The sequence below is a fragment of the Alligator sinensis genome, unplaced genomic scaffold, assembly GCF_000455745.1.
Source record: "Alligator sinensis unplaced genomic scaffold, ASM45574v1 scaffold737_1, whole genome shotgun sequence".
NCBI classification, from domain to species: domain Eukaryota; kingdom Metazoa; phylum Chordata; order Crocodylia; family Alligatoridae; genus Alligator; species Alligator sinensis.
The window spans coordinates 3,195,412-3,209,455 of NW_005841930.1; the positions used below are offsets into that span (position 1 = coordinate 3,195,412).

General features: G+C 40.0%; 1 protein-coding gene across 3 annotated transcripts in view; it reads left to right on the forward strand.

The window, feature by feature from the left end:
- Positions 1–14,044, forward strand: part of WASF1 (WAS protein family member 1) — an 86,091-nt gene that overhangs the window by 58,476 nt on the left and 13,571 nt on the right. For all 3 annotated transcript variants that reach the window (XM_025198876.1, XM_006019494.3, XM_025198875.1), the window contains exon 4: positions 13,523–13,676. In XM_025198876.1, coding sequence (XP_025054661.1) covers positions 13,523–13,676 — 154 coding nt within the window. The remainder of the gene's footprint in view (positions 1–13,522; positions 13,677–14,044) is intronic.

A 14,044-nucleotide genomic window follows, 5' to 3' on the forward strand; every position in this document is an offset into this window, starting at 1 on the left:
ATCTTGGAGTCAATAATGACTCCGAGATCCCTTTCCGCCTCTGTGCTTTCAAGAAGTGAACTCCCCAGCCTGTATGTATGCTGTGGATTCCTTCTCCCAAGGTGCAGCATCCTGCATTTGTCTACGTTGAACCCCATCCTATTCTCGTCTGCCCACTTTTGTAGTCTGTCTAAATCTAGTTGCAGCCTCTCTCTCCCTTCAAGTGTGTCCACCTCACCCCACATCTTAGTGTCATCAGCAAACTTGGACAGCGTGCTTTCCACCCCCTTGTCAAAGTCGCTGATGAAGATGTTAAACAGTGCGGGCCCGAGGACCGAGCCCTGGGGTACCCCACTGCTCACATCTCGCCAGGTTGAGTACAACCCGTCCACCATTACTCTCTGGGTGCGCCCCATCAGCCAATTTTTTTACCCATCCAACTGTGCAGGCATCAATGCCGCAGTCGCTTAATTTATTGATGAGGATGGGGTGAAAGACAGTGTCAAAGGCCTTCTTAAAGTCTAGAAAGACTCTGTCCACAGCAACACCATCATCCAAGGATTTAGTTACTTGGTCGTAAAAGGCAATCAGGTTGGTCTGGCAGGACCTGCCTTTGGTGAAGCCATGCTGATTGCCCCTGAGCATGATCTCCCCTGCAGGCCCCCCACAGATATGCTCCTTGATGATCCTCTCCAAGAGCTTCCCGAGCACACCCACACCTTCCCTGATTCTCCTCTTGTTGCTGACATACCTGTAGAAACCCTTCTTGTTACATTCCATGTCCCTTGCTAGCTGCAACTCCAATTGTGCTTTTCCTTTCCTGATTTCATCCCTGCATGCCCAAGCAATACTTTTATACTCCTCTCTAATTGTTTATCGAAGTTTCTATTTCTTATATGCTTCCTTCTTGTTTTAGCTTTTGTTTTAGCTTACTGAAGCTTACTGCATCTGCAGGACCAGATGCCCTCCACCCAAGGGTGTTGAGGGAGCTGGCAGGGGTCATCGCGGAGCCTTTGGCCCAGCTGTATGAGCATTCGTGGTCATCTGGCTAGGTGCCAGGGGATTGGAAACTGGCTAAAGTGGTCCATCTTTTTATGAAGGGGAGGAAGGACGATCCAAGTAATTACAGGCCTGTAAGCCTCACCTCGGTGCTCGGGAAGCTCTTTTTTTTTTGGATGCCTTTTTCACCCCAGTCTTCACAGGCAAGTTCAGTTCCCAGACTACTGCACCGGGCAGCACAGTTTGGGCAGGAGGTGACCAGCCAGCAGTGGTGAAAGAACAGGTTAGGGACTGTTTAGAAAAGCTGACTGCGTATAAGTCCCTGGGGCTGGATGGGATGCGCCCAAGGGTGTTGACAGAGTTGGTCAATATGATTGCAGACCTGCTGGCCATTATCTTTGAAAACTTGTGGCAATGAAGAGAGGTCCCAGATGATTAGAAATGGGCAAATATATAGTGCTCATTTTTAAGAAAGGGAAGAAAGGCTTCAGCGACCTACAGACCGGTAAGCATCACCTCAGTCCCTGGAAAAATCATGAAGCAGATCCTCAAGGATCCATTTCTAAGCACTTGGAGGAGAAGATGATTAGGAACAGTCAGCATGGATTCACCAAGGCAAGTCATGCCTAACCAACTTGATTGTCTTATATGATGAGATGACCAGCTTTGTGGATGCAGGGAGAGCAGCAGATGTGATATACTTTGACTTTAGCGTTTAGGTTTTTGATATGGTCTCCCACAACATTCTCGCAGGCAAGCTAAGGAAGTCTGGGTTGGATGAATGGAGTGTAAGGTGGTGTACACAATGCTCTGAGTGTCTCATTACTTAAAAGCGCCTGGGTCTTATTCCTGGTCAGTTAGGGTTTACTGATTGTAAATGATACCCATTTTCCTTTTCTTAATGTCAGCGCAGCCCCTTTCTGGTCTCACCTGCCACAGCTTGTTCTAATTAGTTACTCAGAAGGCTCCTGATGGAACTAATTGCACTGACAAGACTGGTGGTCATCTTCTTGGGGTTCCTGCCTCCCCTTGCCCCATCCTTACGCCAACCAGGTGTTCCAAGCACGACGAAATAAAAAGGTCACAAACAAACTCACAGTAAGTCATTTACAGCTGGCCTTATGGTCAGGGCGGTCCCTGTTAGAATCAGTCCTTACTTTGACAATTCAATAAACTCAATTGTACAACATAAAGTATTCAAAACTTCAAGAGTTCCTGCACGCACACTTAAGGATCCTCCTCTTGCTCTCCGTCTGAGTGTCTCGTCCACAGGCCCCTGTTTCCAGACACTCCTCTGGGTGTCTGGGCTTCCAGTGATCTCCTATAGATCTCGTGCTACGGCTGACTCTTCCTGTACAACCAGCTTTCCCCAGTAGGCCAGCTCTCTCACCCTTGCTGGCTCTCCCTGTCTTGCCTGTGCTCCTCAACAGACCAGCTCTCTTCTACATGCTGGTTTTCTAAGCTGTGCCAGTCTCCTCAGTGCTCTAGCTTTCCCTGGGCCTACCTCGGCTCTCCCCAGTGTTCTGGCTTTCTCTGGCACTGTTCCAGCTTTCCTGGCGTTCTGGCTTTCTCTGGGACTATGCTGGCTTTCTCCAGCAGTGTGCCAGTCTTCACCTGCACTGTGCTGGCTTTCTCTGGCGCTGTGCCTGTCTTCCCCTGGACTGTGTTGGCTTTTCTTCAGGGCTGATGCAAGACTTCCAGTTACACCAGAAACTGCCGAGCACTCACCAAGACACACCCAGCACACGCTTCTAAAGCATAGCTGGGGTAGCATCGGGGTTGATCGAGGCACCTTTGGTGCTGCTGCATCTCCCCCTGAGAGGTAGGAGACTCTTATGGTCCTTCCTGGGCCCACTGCTCTCCTTTCGAGGTTTAGTACTGTTTCTCCAGTCTCCCCCATCCCATCTTCTTCAGGACAGTGAGAGGTGCTTTCCTATAGGTGGATAGAAAACTGGCTGGATCAGGATCAGAGAATAGCAGTCAATGGCTCTGTCTAGTTGGCAGCCAATATCGAGTGGAGTGCCCCAGCGTTCAGTCCTGGGGCCAGTTTTGTTCAAATATCTTCTTCAACAATCTGGAATATGGGATAGATTGCATTCTCAGCAAATTGGCAGATGGCATCGTGCTGTCGGCAGTAAGGCTCTACTCATACTCTGGAGGGTAGAGCTAGGATTCAGAGAGACTTGGTTCAATCCTCCAATTAGTCAAAAAGAAATGTCATGAGGTTCAATAAGGACAAGTACAAAGTCCTGAACTTAGGATGGCACCCAATTTCCAAAACTAATTTCATTTGATTTTTGTCTACAGAAAAAAAATACTTTTAATAATTCTGTTGCAGAGAACTCAGAAAGGCCATAACAGGTCAACGTATTTTTGACACTATAGAATTCTATTAGAAATCTCTTGGCTTATCTTGTGAATCGTGTATGTGCTTGTACGCTTAATATAACTAATATTGCCTAGCATCCTGCCATACCCTTAGAAAGATCTTGCAGGATCCAGGTTGAGAATCACTGCTCTAGGCTTTCAGTGACTGATCATGCCAAAAAGCTACTACTCTTTAGAGTCCCAGGAGTATTTTTTTTCCATTCATAAGTAGTCCAAGAACTGTTAACCAGTTCCTTGAGGAAGCTGTATCCAGTGCCTTGTGTTTAGAAAAATAAGTTTGCCCAGAGTGAGTTTTTTGAAAGAAAGAACAGGAAAATGGTGATCTTGACATAATATCCCACTCCAGAACTGGGGACAGTGAATCATTTGTTTTCTCTGGATTTGAATTTTAAAGGGCTTATTGCAAACACCTCTAACTTTGGTCTGAGCTAAAAAAAAAAGAGAATTATAATAGAAGAAAATATTGGGGGTATGGCTTAGGATTTAAGTGGTAAAGCTCAGAAAACTTTGGAAAATTAGTTCCTAACCAACTGGGGCATAAGGAGTAAATCTGGATCCTGGAGCATTTCTTTTCAAACCTCTTTACAACATTAAAGCAAATCTGTCCTTGCACTCAACTAACTGCATGTGTTCAGAAGTACCAGTCTGTGTACTAACTAGCAGGTCTGGCAATCTATATTGGAGACCCTATGCTGCACCCATGGAAAGGGTGTTGGAGGGACAGCCTATTTCTATGCACCAGGGAGCTCAGGCATTTTCAACATCATGATCTTTTTCTTGCATTAGAGGTTTAATCATACAAAAGAACAAGCTCTGTAAAAACACTGATTTTGTATTTTTGTTAGTCTTAACTTGAATCGAGAGGAGGTTATTTATGCCACGATACACAAAATGAGTCTCTCTTGATGTTACTGGTGTTCTTTCTTAGTAGACAAAGCAGAAGTTATCTTTAATGTACTTCTTTATGTCCATGTTACTATCAGGGAGAGAGAGGAACTTTATTTTAGAGTTCAAAGCATAAACAAACAACAAGAACCAGATACATCTGAGCAAAATAGAGATCCTTGACAAAAACTTGTTTAAAGCCTCCTGAAGAAACTGAAGTTTTCCAAGGACTTCTGAATTTCCATCCTACTTTTTGTATTATTTACATTTTCTATTGCAAAAGTATAAAAATCAAATCATGGAAGAGACAGAGTACTGGATTGTGCTTAACAGTTTTTACCTTGTACTGTAAAAACATAGGGCTCCACAGGAGCTCAGGAAGAAGTGATTCAGGAGGAAACCAGGAGTAGAAATTACCATTGAAGAAATATAAAAAATGAGGGGAGGAAAACCACACGGTATTGTGACAAGCATTTATGTATATGTTTAATAAAATCAATTGGGATATTGGATGCATTACTTTAAAAGCTTGTTTTGCTATTAATTTGAATCCTTTGAGGTGGTTTTATTAAGTTAGTTAAAATTATTAAGTGTAAAAAAATAATAATTCCATGTAAATATCAAACGTGTTTTTAATATTATCAGAACTCTCATTTGAATTGTGTGTCTTTACGTATTTAATGTTCTGTAAACAGGAAATCAGATTAGTTTTCAACACTGAAATACATTTTTGTAGAATCAATAAATTAACATTTAAGCAAAAAAAAAAAAAAAAAAAGGGATATTAAGAAGGAAGTGTCCATACCAATTTTGAAATAATGTCTGTACCCCACTTTCTACTAATCATAGATTTTGAAATTTTTTCATTTTCCCCTTAGCAACAATGCTATTCTTATATACAGAGGAAAAATAACTTTATTTCCTCTCTAGGGGGTAAATATATAAAGTTTGTTTTTACAGAGAGATGGTAATAAATTAATAACATTCATTTTTGGTAAGAAAAAAGGAAATTATCTTTTTAGCTAAAAAAAAAATAAATATAGAAGCATTCAGCCTGTATTGGTATGGTTGCATAGTAGTACATTCTGGATATGGGGGTTCTTTAATGAGAAATCATCTCTGAAAAATAATGTTATTTTGAAGAAATGCCTTCTTAGCCTCCTGAAATGTATTATTTTAAACATTTATTTTTTAAAATACACATTTAGTGTGATACATAATAAATCCCTTCTTTGGTTAAAAAATGAGAGAGAGAGAGTGAGTAAATCCATTGTAAATGTATGGGTCTCTTTGCAGCCATGTTTAAATCATTTATATATTTAACATACATACATTACCTAGGATTTGCATATGTGCACATGCACTTGTGTGTGTAATTACATATATGTATAAGAGATTCATACATACACATACTAAAGGACTTGAAACATTAGAGTTGGTAGTTGTTGGTCAGTCATAAAACTAATACTGCCCAAGTTAATGTAATAAAATGTCATCCCTTTTTAGTATTGTGCTTCTAAAGAAAATTTTTGTCAGTTCTTGCAGCTCTGTGAATTTCTTAGAGCCATTAATCTTGCAGTTATAAGTGCTAATATAAGTAAATACTTTAGATCTGTGTAGGCAGAACTTTTATAGCACTTTTGTTAAGAATACTCAGCTTTCATGTCTCTCTTTTGAAATACTAATACACAGTGCAACACTGATGTCATGTGTAACAAATCATTTATAAATGACAATTGTGTTACTCCCTAAAAATATGTAATATTCTGAAAAGGAGGGGATTCAGAAACTAAGAAAGAATCTGCCTATTTTGAAACTACATTATTGATTCTACAGACTAGAAAAAGTGTTGTAATTGTATTTGTGATCTTAACAAACTAGAAACTTAAGGCAGTAAGATAAGGTGTTTTGTTTTCTATAGTGAACCTATACTAAATGCTGTTGCAAATTAAAATTTCAAGGCAGCAGAAAAAATAAATGTAATTTTTTTAAATGGAAACATTATTGAATTAATGGTTTTTGTTCTTTTAATATATACAGTAAATCTTTGCTTTCCAGCATCCCCAAGGTAAGGGGAATTCCGGTTATGTAAAAATTCTGGTTATCTGAAATAACCCAATAGGGGTTTTCAGATGATACAGGGTGGGGGAGGGGTGGTGGCTGTGAGCAGGGAGGTGGAGGGGTGGCTGCAGCCACACACACAGTGGCAACAGCACAGGGTGGTGGGTGGCAGCAGCGGCTGCCAAGTGCAAACTCCCTCTCTCTTCAGCTGGCTGGAAATTCCAGTTAATAGAATTTCTGGTTACTTAAATGTCGGATTACAAAAAATTTACTGTAATGAAATTTTAACTCAAAATCTGCTGTTCTGGAATAAATGTGCCTGCTTTTATAGGGCTGTAGAAACATCGCTTTGCCAAAGCATTTAGTTACCACACAAAGCAGATTAGTAGCTGGGAAATTTCAGTACCATAAAGCAGTATGGGTCATGGTACCATGAGTGAAAATGGTACAATCCTAGGCTAGAGATAGATGTTATTAAATGAAGTGGGTTAGTTTTCCTGGGATGTGTCCTAGCATAGCTGATCCACTTCATTGGGCAAAACATACACCCTCCCATTCTACTGCCCATTGATGCTGTGGGACAATAGGTGGTGTGTTCTTTCGGGGCTTGAGGGAACTGATTATGAATGCCCCAGGAATTCCCATGCAGAATCAGGCCTCTGAAGCTCTATGAGCACCTCCCCAGCTTCCCCCATTTACAGAGGCACCCCAGGGAATCTAGAAACATATCTGTAAACAGGGAATGTTTGGGTTTCCTGCTTAGAGATGAACAAATAGGATCTTGGGCACATATCCCTGTAAGTAGGGAACCCCTGTTTTTCATTCTCATGTAGGCATGCCCCAGGATTCCCCAGAGTGCCTCTCTGTATGCAGGGAAAGCTGGTAAGGCACTCCTGGGGGATGGAGCGGCCCAACTCTATGTGGAAATTACCAAACTGTGCAGAATTGGGTCCCCAAAACCCCAGAGCACCTCCCTAGGTCAGCTGGAGAGTGTGAGCAGTTTTAAGCTGCCCATACTTTCCCATCATAAAACAAATAGCTGTCTGCCACTAAATAGCAGCACAAGTTAGTAACAACTTTGTTGTAGCCACAAATTCGAGGCATTTGTGGCACAATAGGGGCATAGACGTCTGTTTTATGGTGGCACAAAGGTGAAGGCAACATCTGTTTCTACCCCTAAAGTGCTAGGTCTCTCTGAGTCAATTGGGGCATGTATACAAGGTAGAAGTATTTCACCTTAAAATCAGCATACCTAACACATTATGAAGCTCAGGGGAAAAGATAGGAAACCCAAGAGGCAAATTACTTATTGTCCACGGTGTCACAATGTGGAATTACATATTTTAAGCATAATGGTTTAAAGAGTTTTAGAATGAGGAACAAATGCATCCTAAACAGAACTTTCAACCTGAGAATTTTTTTTTCATTGGCAATCTGCAAACATTTTACTGACAACCAAACTCTCACTGGTATATGTTTTACATAATGTAAATGTAACTCTTGCCAGGCCCAAGTTAGAAGAGCTTGGTTCAAATTCAGGGGTTTAATACTAACCATGTTAAAAAAGTAAAAGTTTTATTGTCAGTAAAAAAAAAAAACCCAACAAAAACCCACAAGCAAACAAAACAGGGTTAGCAGCCTTGTTTGCATCAGTGGTTTTATACCATATTGGCACCACCCTCGGTATCTCCTACAGCAGAGGGTCCCAAAGTTTTTATGCTGTGGCCTGGCAAACCGGGGCCCAGAAGTGGCTATAGTCCAGCAAACTGCAGCCCAGCAGTCACAGCTGACTGCGGCCAGAATTTCCTGCCGGCAGACAGGTAAGGATACCTCCACTTTCCAGCCAGAGGGGTAGGCCAAACTCTGCGCTGCTGCTGGCCCTGCCAAAGGAGCCGCAGCCTCTCTGCTCGGCTCTGGGGGGGCCACGGTTTGCCGGTCCTCAGCCACTTTCAGTCTGGCAGCTGATGGTGCTGTGGACCAGCAGCCAACCTGCTGCGGCGTGGCAGTGGGCCGCAGTCCAGGGATTGAGAACCCCTGCCCTACAGCACTCCCATTCAGACACCAGGTCATGCTGCTGTGCTCTGCCTGTCCATTAACTTGCCTCTATCTTCTTTCTAACCATGGAGCTTCAATCAAGCTCTGATTGCTTAGTGTTTTGCAGACAGCTCAATTTATTTATTTATTTATTTTACTGACTTTCCTTTCGCTCCTGGAGCAGATTGGGAGGAGAGTGTACAGGTATTCACCCTTATGGGAGAAACTCTCTTAAGGGAGATCTTTTAGGTTGAGACCCAGAAGATCTTCTCCTGGAAGGGGCATGTTTTGCCTAGGGAGAATTCAGTGAGTGTTTGTATACATCTTATTTCTACTGGGAGAACAGCAATTCTTCCAGTAAAAATGTAATGCTTGTACACAACCACAGTCATTTCTTCATAAAGGATTGCCTCAGTAGATCTGTGTTTGTTTTGAACACTCAGACCTGCATGTGTGGTAAATCCTAGGATTATTTAAAGCAGTAAATATAGGGGAACAGTACATTTCTCTCTACACAAATCTGCACATTTGTGGTTCATGCTTTAGCCCCAACACCTTCAGTGTGTTCCCTCCAGTTCTTACACTCAGTGTAGTCTACTATATGCTTAGTAATTAATCAGTTTGTTAGGAATGCCCAGCTTGAGAACTAGTTTCATAAAGTTAGATGATTCAGTGACAGGGCTATACTTCTGTGTAGTTTGTTCTCTATTTATGAAAAAGGAAATCTGGATGAAATGACAGGTTTTAAGTGGTGCATTTTCTTGTCAGAATGAACAAGAAAATGCACCCATGTTTGTGATGAGCCCATTGATATGTTCGCCGTTTGCAATGCCTGGATGAGAAGGATGTTCTCTAGCATGCATTATATTTCAACATCTTTTTATGAATTCTCTCTCAAACGTATTAGCTTCCTAGGCTTCTCTGAGTCCCTTTACTTACATACGGAAGTTAAGCTACATAAATTCAATGTCCAAGCTGCATCTGTGCTCTTATTTTCACTAGGACAGATCATTTTAGAAAATGTGAGATTGGACTTGCCCCTGAGGACAATAAACAAGGGGAAGCAATTTCTTTTCCAAGGGAGAAGTAATTTCTTTTCAGTAATTATCATAACTCCGGTAGTTAGAAAGGAACATTTTGATAGCAGAAGAGTCATTCTACTAAACGCAAAGTATTTTTGACATTATTAAGAATAATGCCACTTCTAAAATCTGTGAAAATGGTTCATGGAACTCAGAGCTCAATATTACACTCTCAGCTTGAGGGTTGAGTAAGAAGGTTATTGCTGGGGAGAGAATTTTTAATAAAGAAAATAAGGTTAGTTACTCATAACTGGAACTTTCTAAATAGTATCATGTGTTCTTCCTTTCCTACTTCTAAGGCTTTGGATAGGATTTTGAATACTTGAAGGGAATCTATGACATTTGGATCCACGGCTTCTGACAAATTCTAACAAAACATTTGAACTGGCAAACAGTTATGTTTGTCATTTTAAATGGTGCTGGTTTTAAAATGTTACACATTCATGGAGGAATCAAGCAACAATTTATATATATTTGCCATTTCTGGAAGGTGTAGAACTTTTGTTGGCTGTACATTGGAAGGACTGTAAAACCTATTGCCTAACATTTTTTTTTAAGTAAGAGAGTAAAAGTATTTCTTTGAAATGTAAATTATTTCTATCAGAATCATTTCTTTCTGTCAGAACACTGATATACTCCATAGCTGATTTTTTTTTCTACAAATTGTAGGTCATACTTTAATGACTAAAGGGAAAGAAATTGAAGCGGCAGCTTACCAGGTGGTAAAATATTAATACCAATTTATGGTACTGATATGTTTTTTATTTCAGCTTCAAAAGAAACCCAATTAATATCTGTTGTAGTATTGCTATTTAAATACCTGCTTTTTCTCATTTTTCATTTTGAGTTGGAGAGAAATGAACAGAGATCTGTTTCCGAACGTCATGTTCAGTACATTTGATAGCTGTGCTTTCTGACAGGCATTATTTCCAATTACTTGGAAAATCCTGTATTGGCAGGGAGTTAGACTGGTTGCTATAATAAGTCTTTTTACAAATTTCATGATGCAGAGATAGAAGGGATACACTTACACTTCTAGGGTTAATACAGATTCTCAAATGAGAGAGAGGGGGAGATTGTATGTGTATTACGTGTGTGTTTAAAATGACAGAGACTACTTATGCTTTCACAGAACAGTACTTATGGGCTTGTTGTATACTGTTAAAGATAGTGTCCTGAGATTTGCACATGTACAATGAGTTTGTAAATCCTGAGATTATCTATGAAACATTTTGGGTATTTGTCTCTATTGAGTTTAAAGACTTAAGTTACTATTTTCTGGAGCCCAGTATCACAGTACTATATTTCTAAATATTTTGTTTGGATTCTTCTGACAGGTTTTTTTTTAATTAAGTTGTTGCGATATATTCAGCTGTTTCATATAAAAGGCTGTTTATATTTTTCATGACAAGATCCAAAATATTGAAGGAGAAAATGTTAGTGGCAGTGGTGAATTCTACAAAATATTTTCTCTGGCCATTTGTATAACTTTAGATAGATGATCTGTTAGTCATTGGGAACTGATTGCTCTAGGGACTGATCTTTTCCCCTCTACAAAGCTGCACTTAGTTGTTATTTTTACTAGAAGGGTGAGAAACTGATGTTTTAGAAATGCTGCACCTGCTTACTCTAGAGACTTTATGGGCCCACTAATGATGGAACACGAGAGAACATATAGAATAATGCACATCTCAGTAATTTTAATTTATTCAGAAGACCAATATGTTTCATATTTTTATAAGCACCTTAAATATCAAAAGCCAAGAAATGTTTTGTATATATTTATTGAAAGAATGTTCCCTTTAACTATTTCCAGAGTTGTCATGCTCCTACAGACATTTATTAATATTGTTATTAGAAAGTGCTTGAAAATGAATGTTATAAAGGAGTAATGAGCAGTACTGAATAAGTACATTTGTTGCTTACATATTGTGCCTCACTTAGAAGCAAAACAGTTAATCTGTAAAAGAATTGAAAAGCCTTGATGGAAAGGTTTCTGAGTACTTAGTGGAAGTTTTTCCAAAAGAGAAAATTCCCTCCAAAAACTTTGATCCAAAACTTGGGAGAAAAAAAAATGCCCCAAGAACATACTACCTGAGAAGCCATTAAATACAATCTCAAAAGCCAAACTGAATAGCAAAGACAATAGCCTCACAAAGAGAAGTCACTGGTGTGCCTAGGGAAGAGGAACATTCACAGTTGCAGGCCCTCTTGAACAGGGGTGTCGAACTCATCTGACCCACAGGGTCAAATTAATGGTGCAGAGCCAGTCCATGGGCTGGATTGGGTCCACTGCACCCCTTCCGCCTCCACCCCCCCACCAACGCCTGCATGATAGACCCAGCATACACAGAGTCCACTTAAGCTGTTCAGGATCGCACTGAACACAGCGCCTGTGCATGCACCCACTCCAGCTGGTCAAGGATCCATGCTGTATGCAGTGGAAGTCCTGGACAGAGCACTGTATGTGATGCCGTCTGGACCAGCCAGGGTGGGTGCTGCATGCAGCACAGGTCATGTGCTGTATGTGGGTCAACTCTGAGACCTAGGGGCCAGATAAAGGAACCCCGTGACCCGTATCTTTGACACCCGTGCTCTGTGGAGAAAGGCCTGCCTTTTGCTTGCTTGTGTTTTATGCGGGAGATCTGGCAGCTCTTCTGCCACCACTGTTCTCAGCTGCTGTGACAGAAAATAGGGCAGCAGATAGCACCCTAAGTAGCTTAGGTTTTATATGTTAACATACTACAAAAATCAGATGGAATAAAGCTTAGAATCTGACAAAAGCACATATGATTAATCAGTTCTTTTAAAAGGCTAAATATTTTTAAAGCACTAGATGCTTTTTAAAATGGCTACCCTCAATCTTTGTTTCCTTTGAAGATTAACACAATTTAACTTTATAAATAGTATTTTCTGTTGAAAATTTATGGTGGATTAACGTTTTTTTCTTTCAGCATTGACTTATTTTGACATGAAATAAATACCTTAGCTTACAAATATAGGGTTTCTCCTTTATCAGAGCTGGAAAGCCGACATTTACTTGTAACGACTAAGTTTAGGAGACAACTGGGCTTCATGGGAGAAATGTTTGAGCATAAAGGAAAGAAAAAAATTTGAACAGATGCACGGTTTCATGAATGTGTAATGCAAACTTCATCTGTTAGAGTCATTTTTCAATTAACCTTCTTAGAATCTTAATAGGAATGCTTCCAACTCAACCTATTTTTTTTAATCATGATCGTTTTTAAAACAGTTGAAAATGAGTTGCTGGCCTTAATTGTTGTTATCTAAGAACTTATTAGTTGACATTTTGTAATTTTTGGAAATGGCATTTTAATGTATTGCTCTGACACTGGGCTCTTGCTCATTCATTTAATTGTAATCTCGTATACTGGTCATTAATTGCTTATAATTCCATGTTACAAAAATTCTTTATATTAAATGGAAGAATCGCATCTTGATTTAGCAACCTGTTTAGAAGAACGTTTTAATGGTTTCAAGGAATGCAGGAATGAATGATTAAACACCACCTGCCACTAATCTTTCATTGTTTGGGATAGGCTTTTGCGCCTTGCTGATTTGGCATCTCAGTTGGACAGCTGCATGTGCAAGGAATGCAAATTAGTACATATTAATGTCAATGAAAGCAACAGACACAAGCCACCACATGGATATTAAGAATAGGTTAATTTTATTTGGGACTTTAAAGATACAGAATCGCATTTGTGTGGCTACAGAACCCTTCTTTTGACACATTAACCTTAACTGAGGGATGCCTTTTATGGAAAACAGAATTCTGTTACCATCATGAGTCTAGTTAAAAAAACACGTTGCCTTTGATTAGAAATAATTGACAATGTGCTAACATACATATTATGTTTTTCTCATTATCTAACTACACTTTTTAGGGTAGTAATAGTTTAATAATATACCTCTGTAAAATGTAAATGCTACTCAAAAATTATTAGCAAAAAGAATGTTTAGCAGTTGTAAAACATTTGACATCAGATAAATTAAACCAAATCAAATATGCTTGATCCTTGGTTAGTTGATTGGTTGATTTGTTTTCATTTTATTTTCATGTCTCCTTTCAGTGTCATTGCAAGACATTACAATGAGAAAAGCTTTCAGGAGTTCCACAATTCAAGATCAACAGCTGTTTGACCGCAAGACTCTACCTATTCCTCTACAAGAGACTTATGACATTTGTGAACAGCCTCCCCCACTTAACATACTTACGCCTTACAGGTCAGTATCAAAACTAAGCAGAACCTGTCCCTAATTCATCATTAGTTACGTAGGGCTGCGGATGCCTTTTTCTCAGGTTGAGTAGTACTTTTGATCCTCAACTAGTGCTGTTAAAAACAGTGAGGCTACTTGAAAAGAAAGTAGCAGTGCATTGTTGTCTTGTTTCCCCTGCTTTTAGCTGTTATAGTTTGTTCTTGGTGTTTTGGACATTGTACTTTGCAGTGTGTGACTGTTTAAATTAGTGATTTGGGGGATTCTTTCGCTTAATGACTACCTCTGAACACAGGGGAATGGGTATGAGGCCCCTTTATAGATTTCATAGACATTAGGGCTGGAAGGGACCTCGGAAGATCATTGAGTCCAGCCCC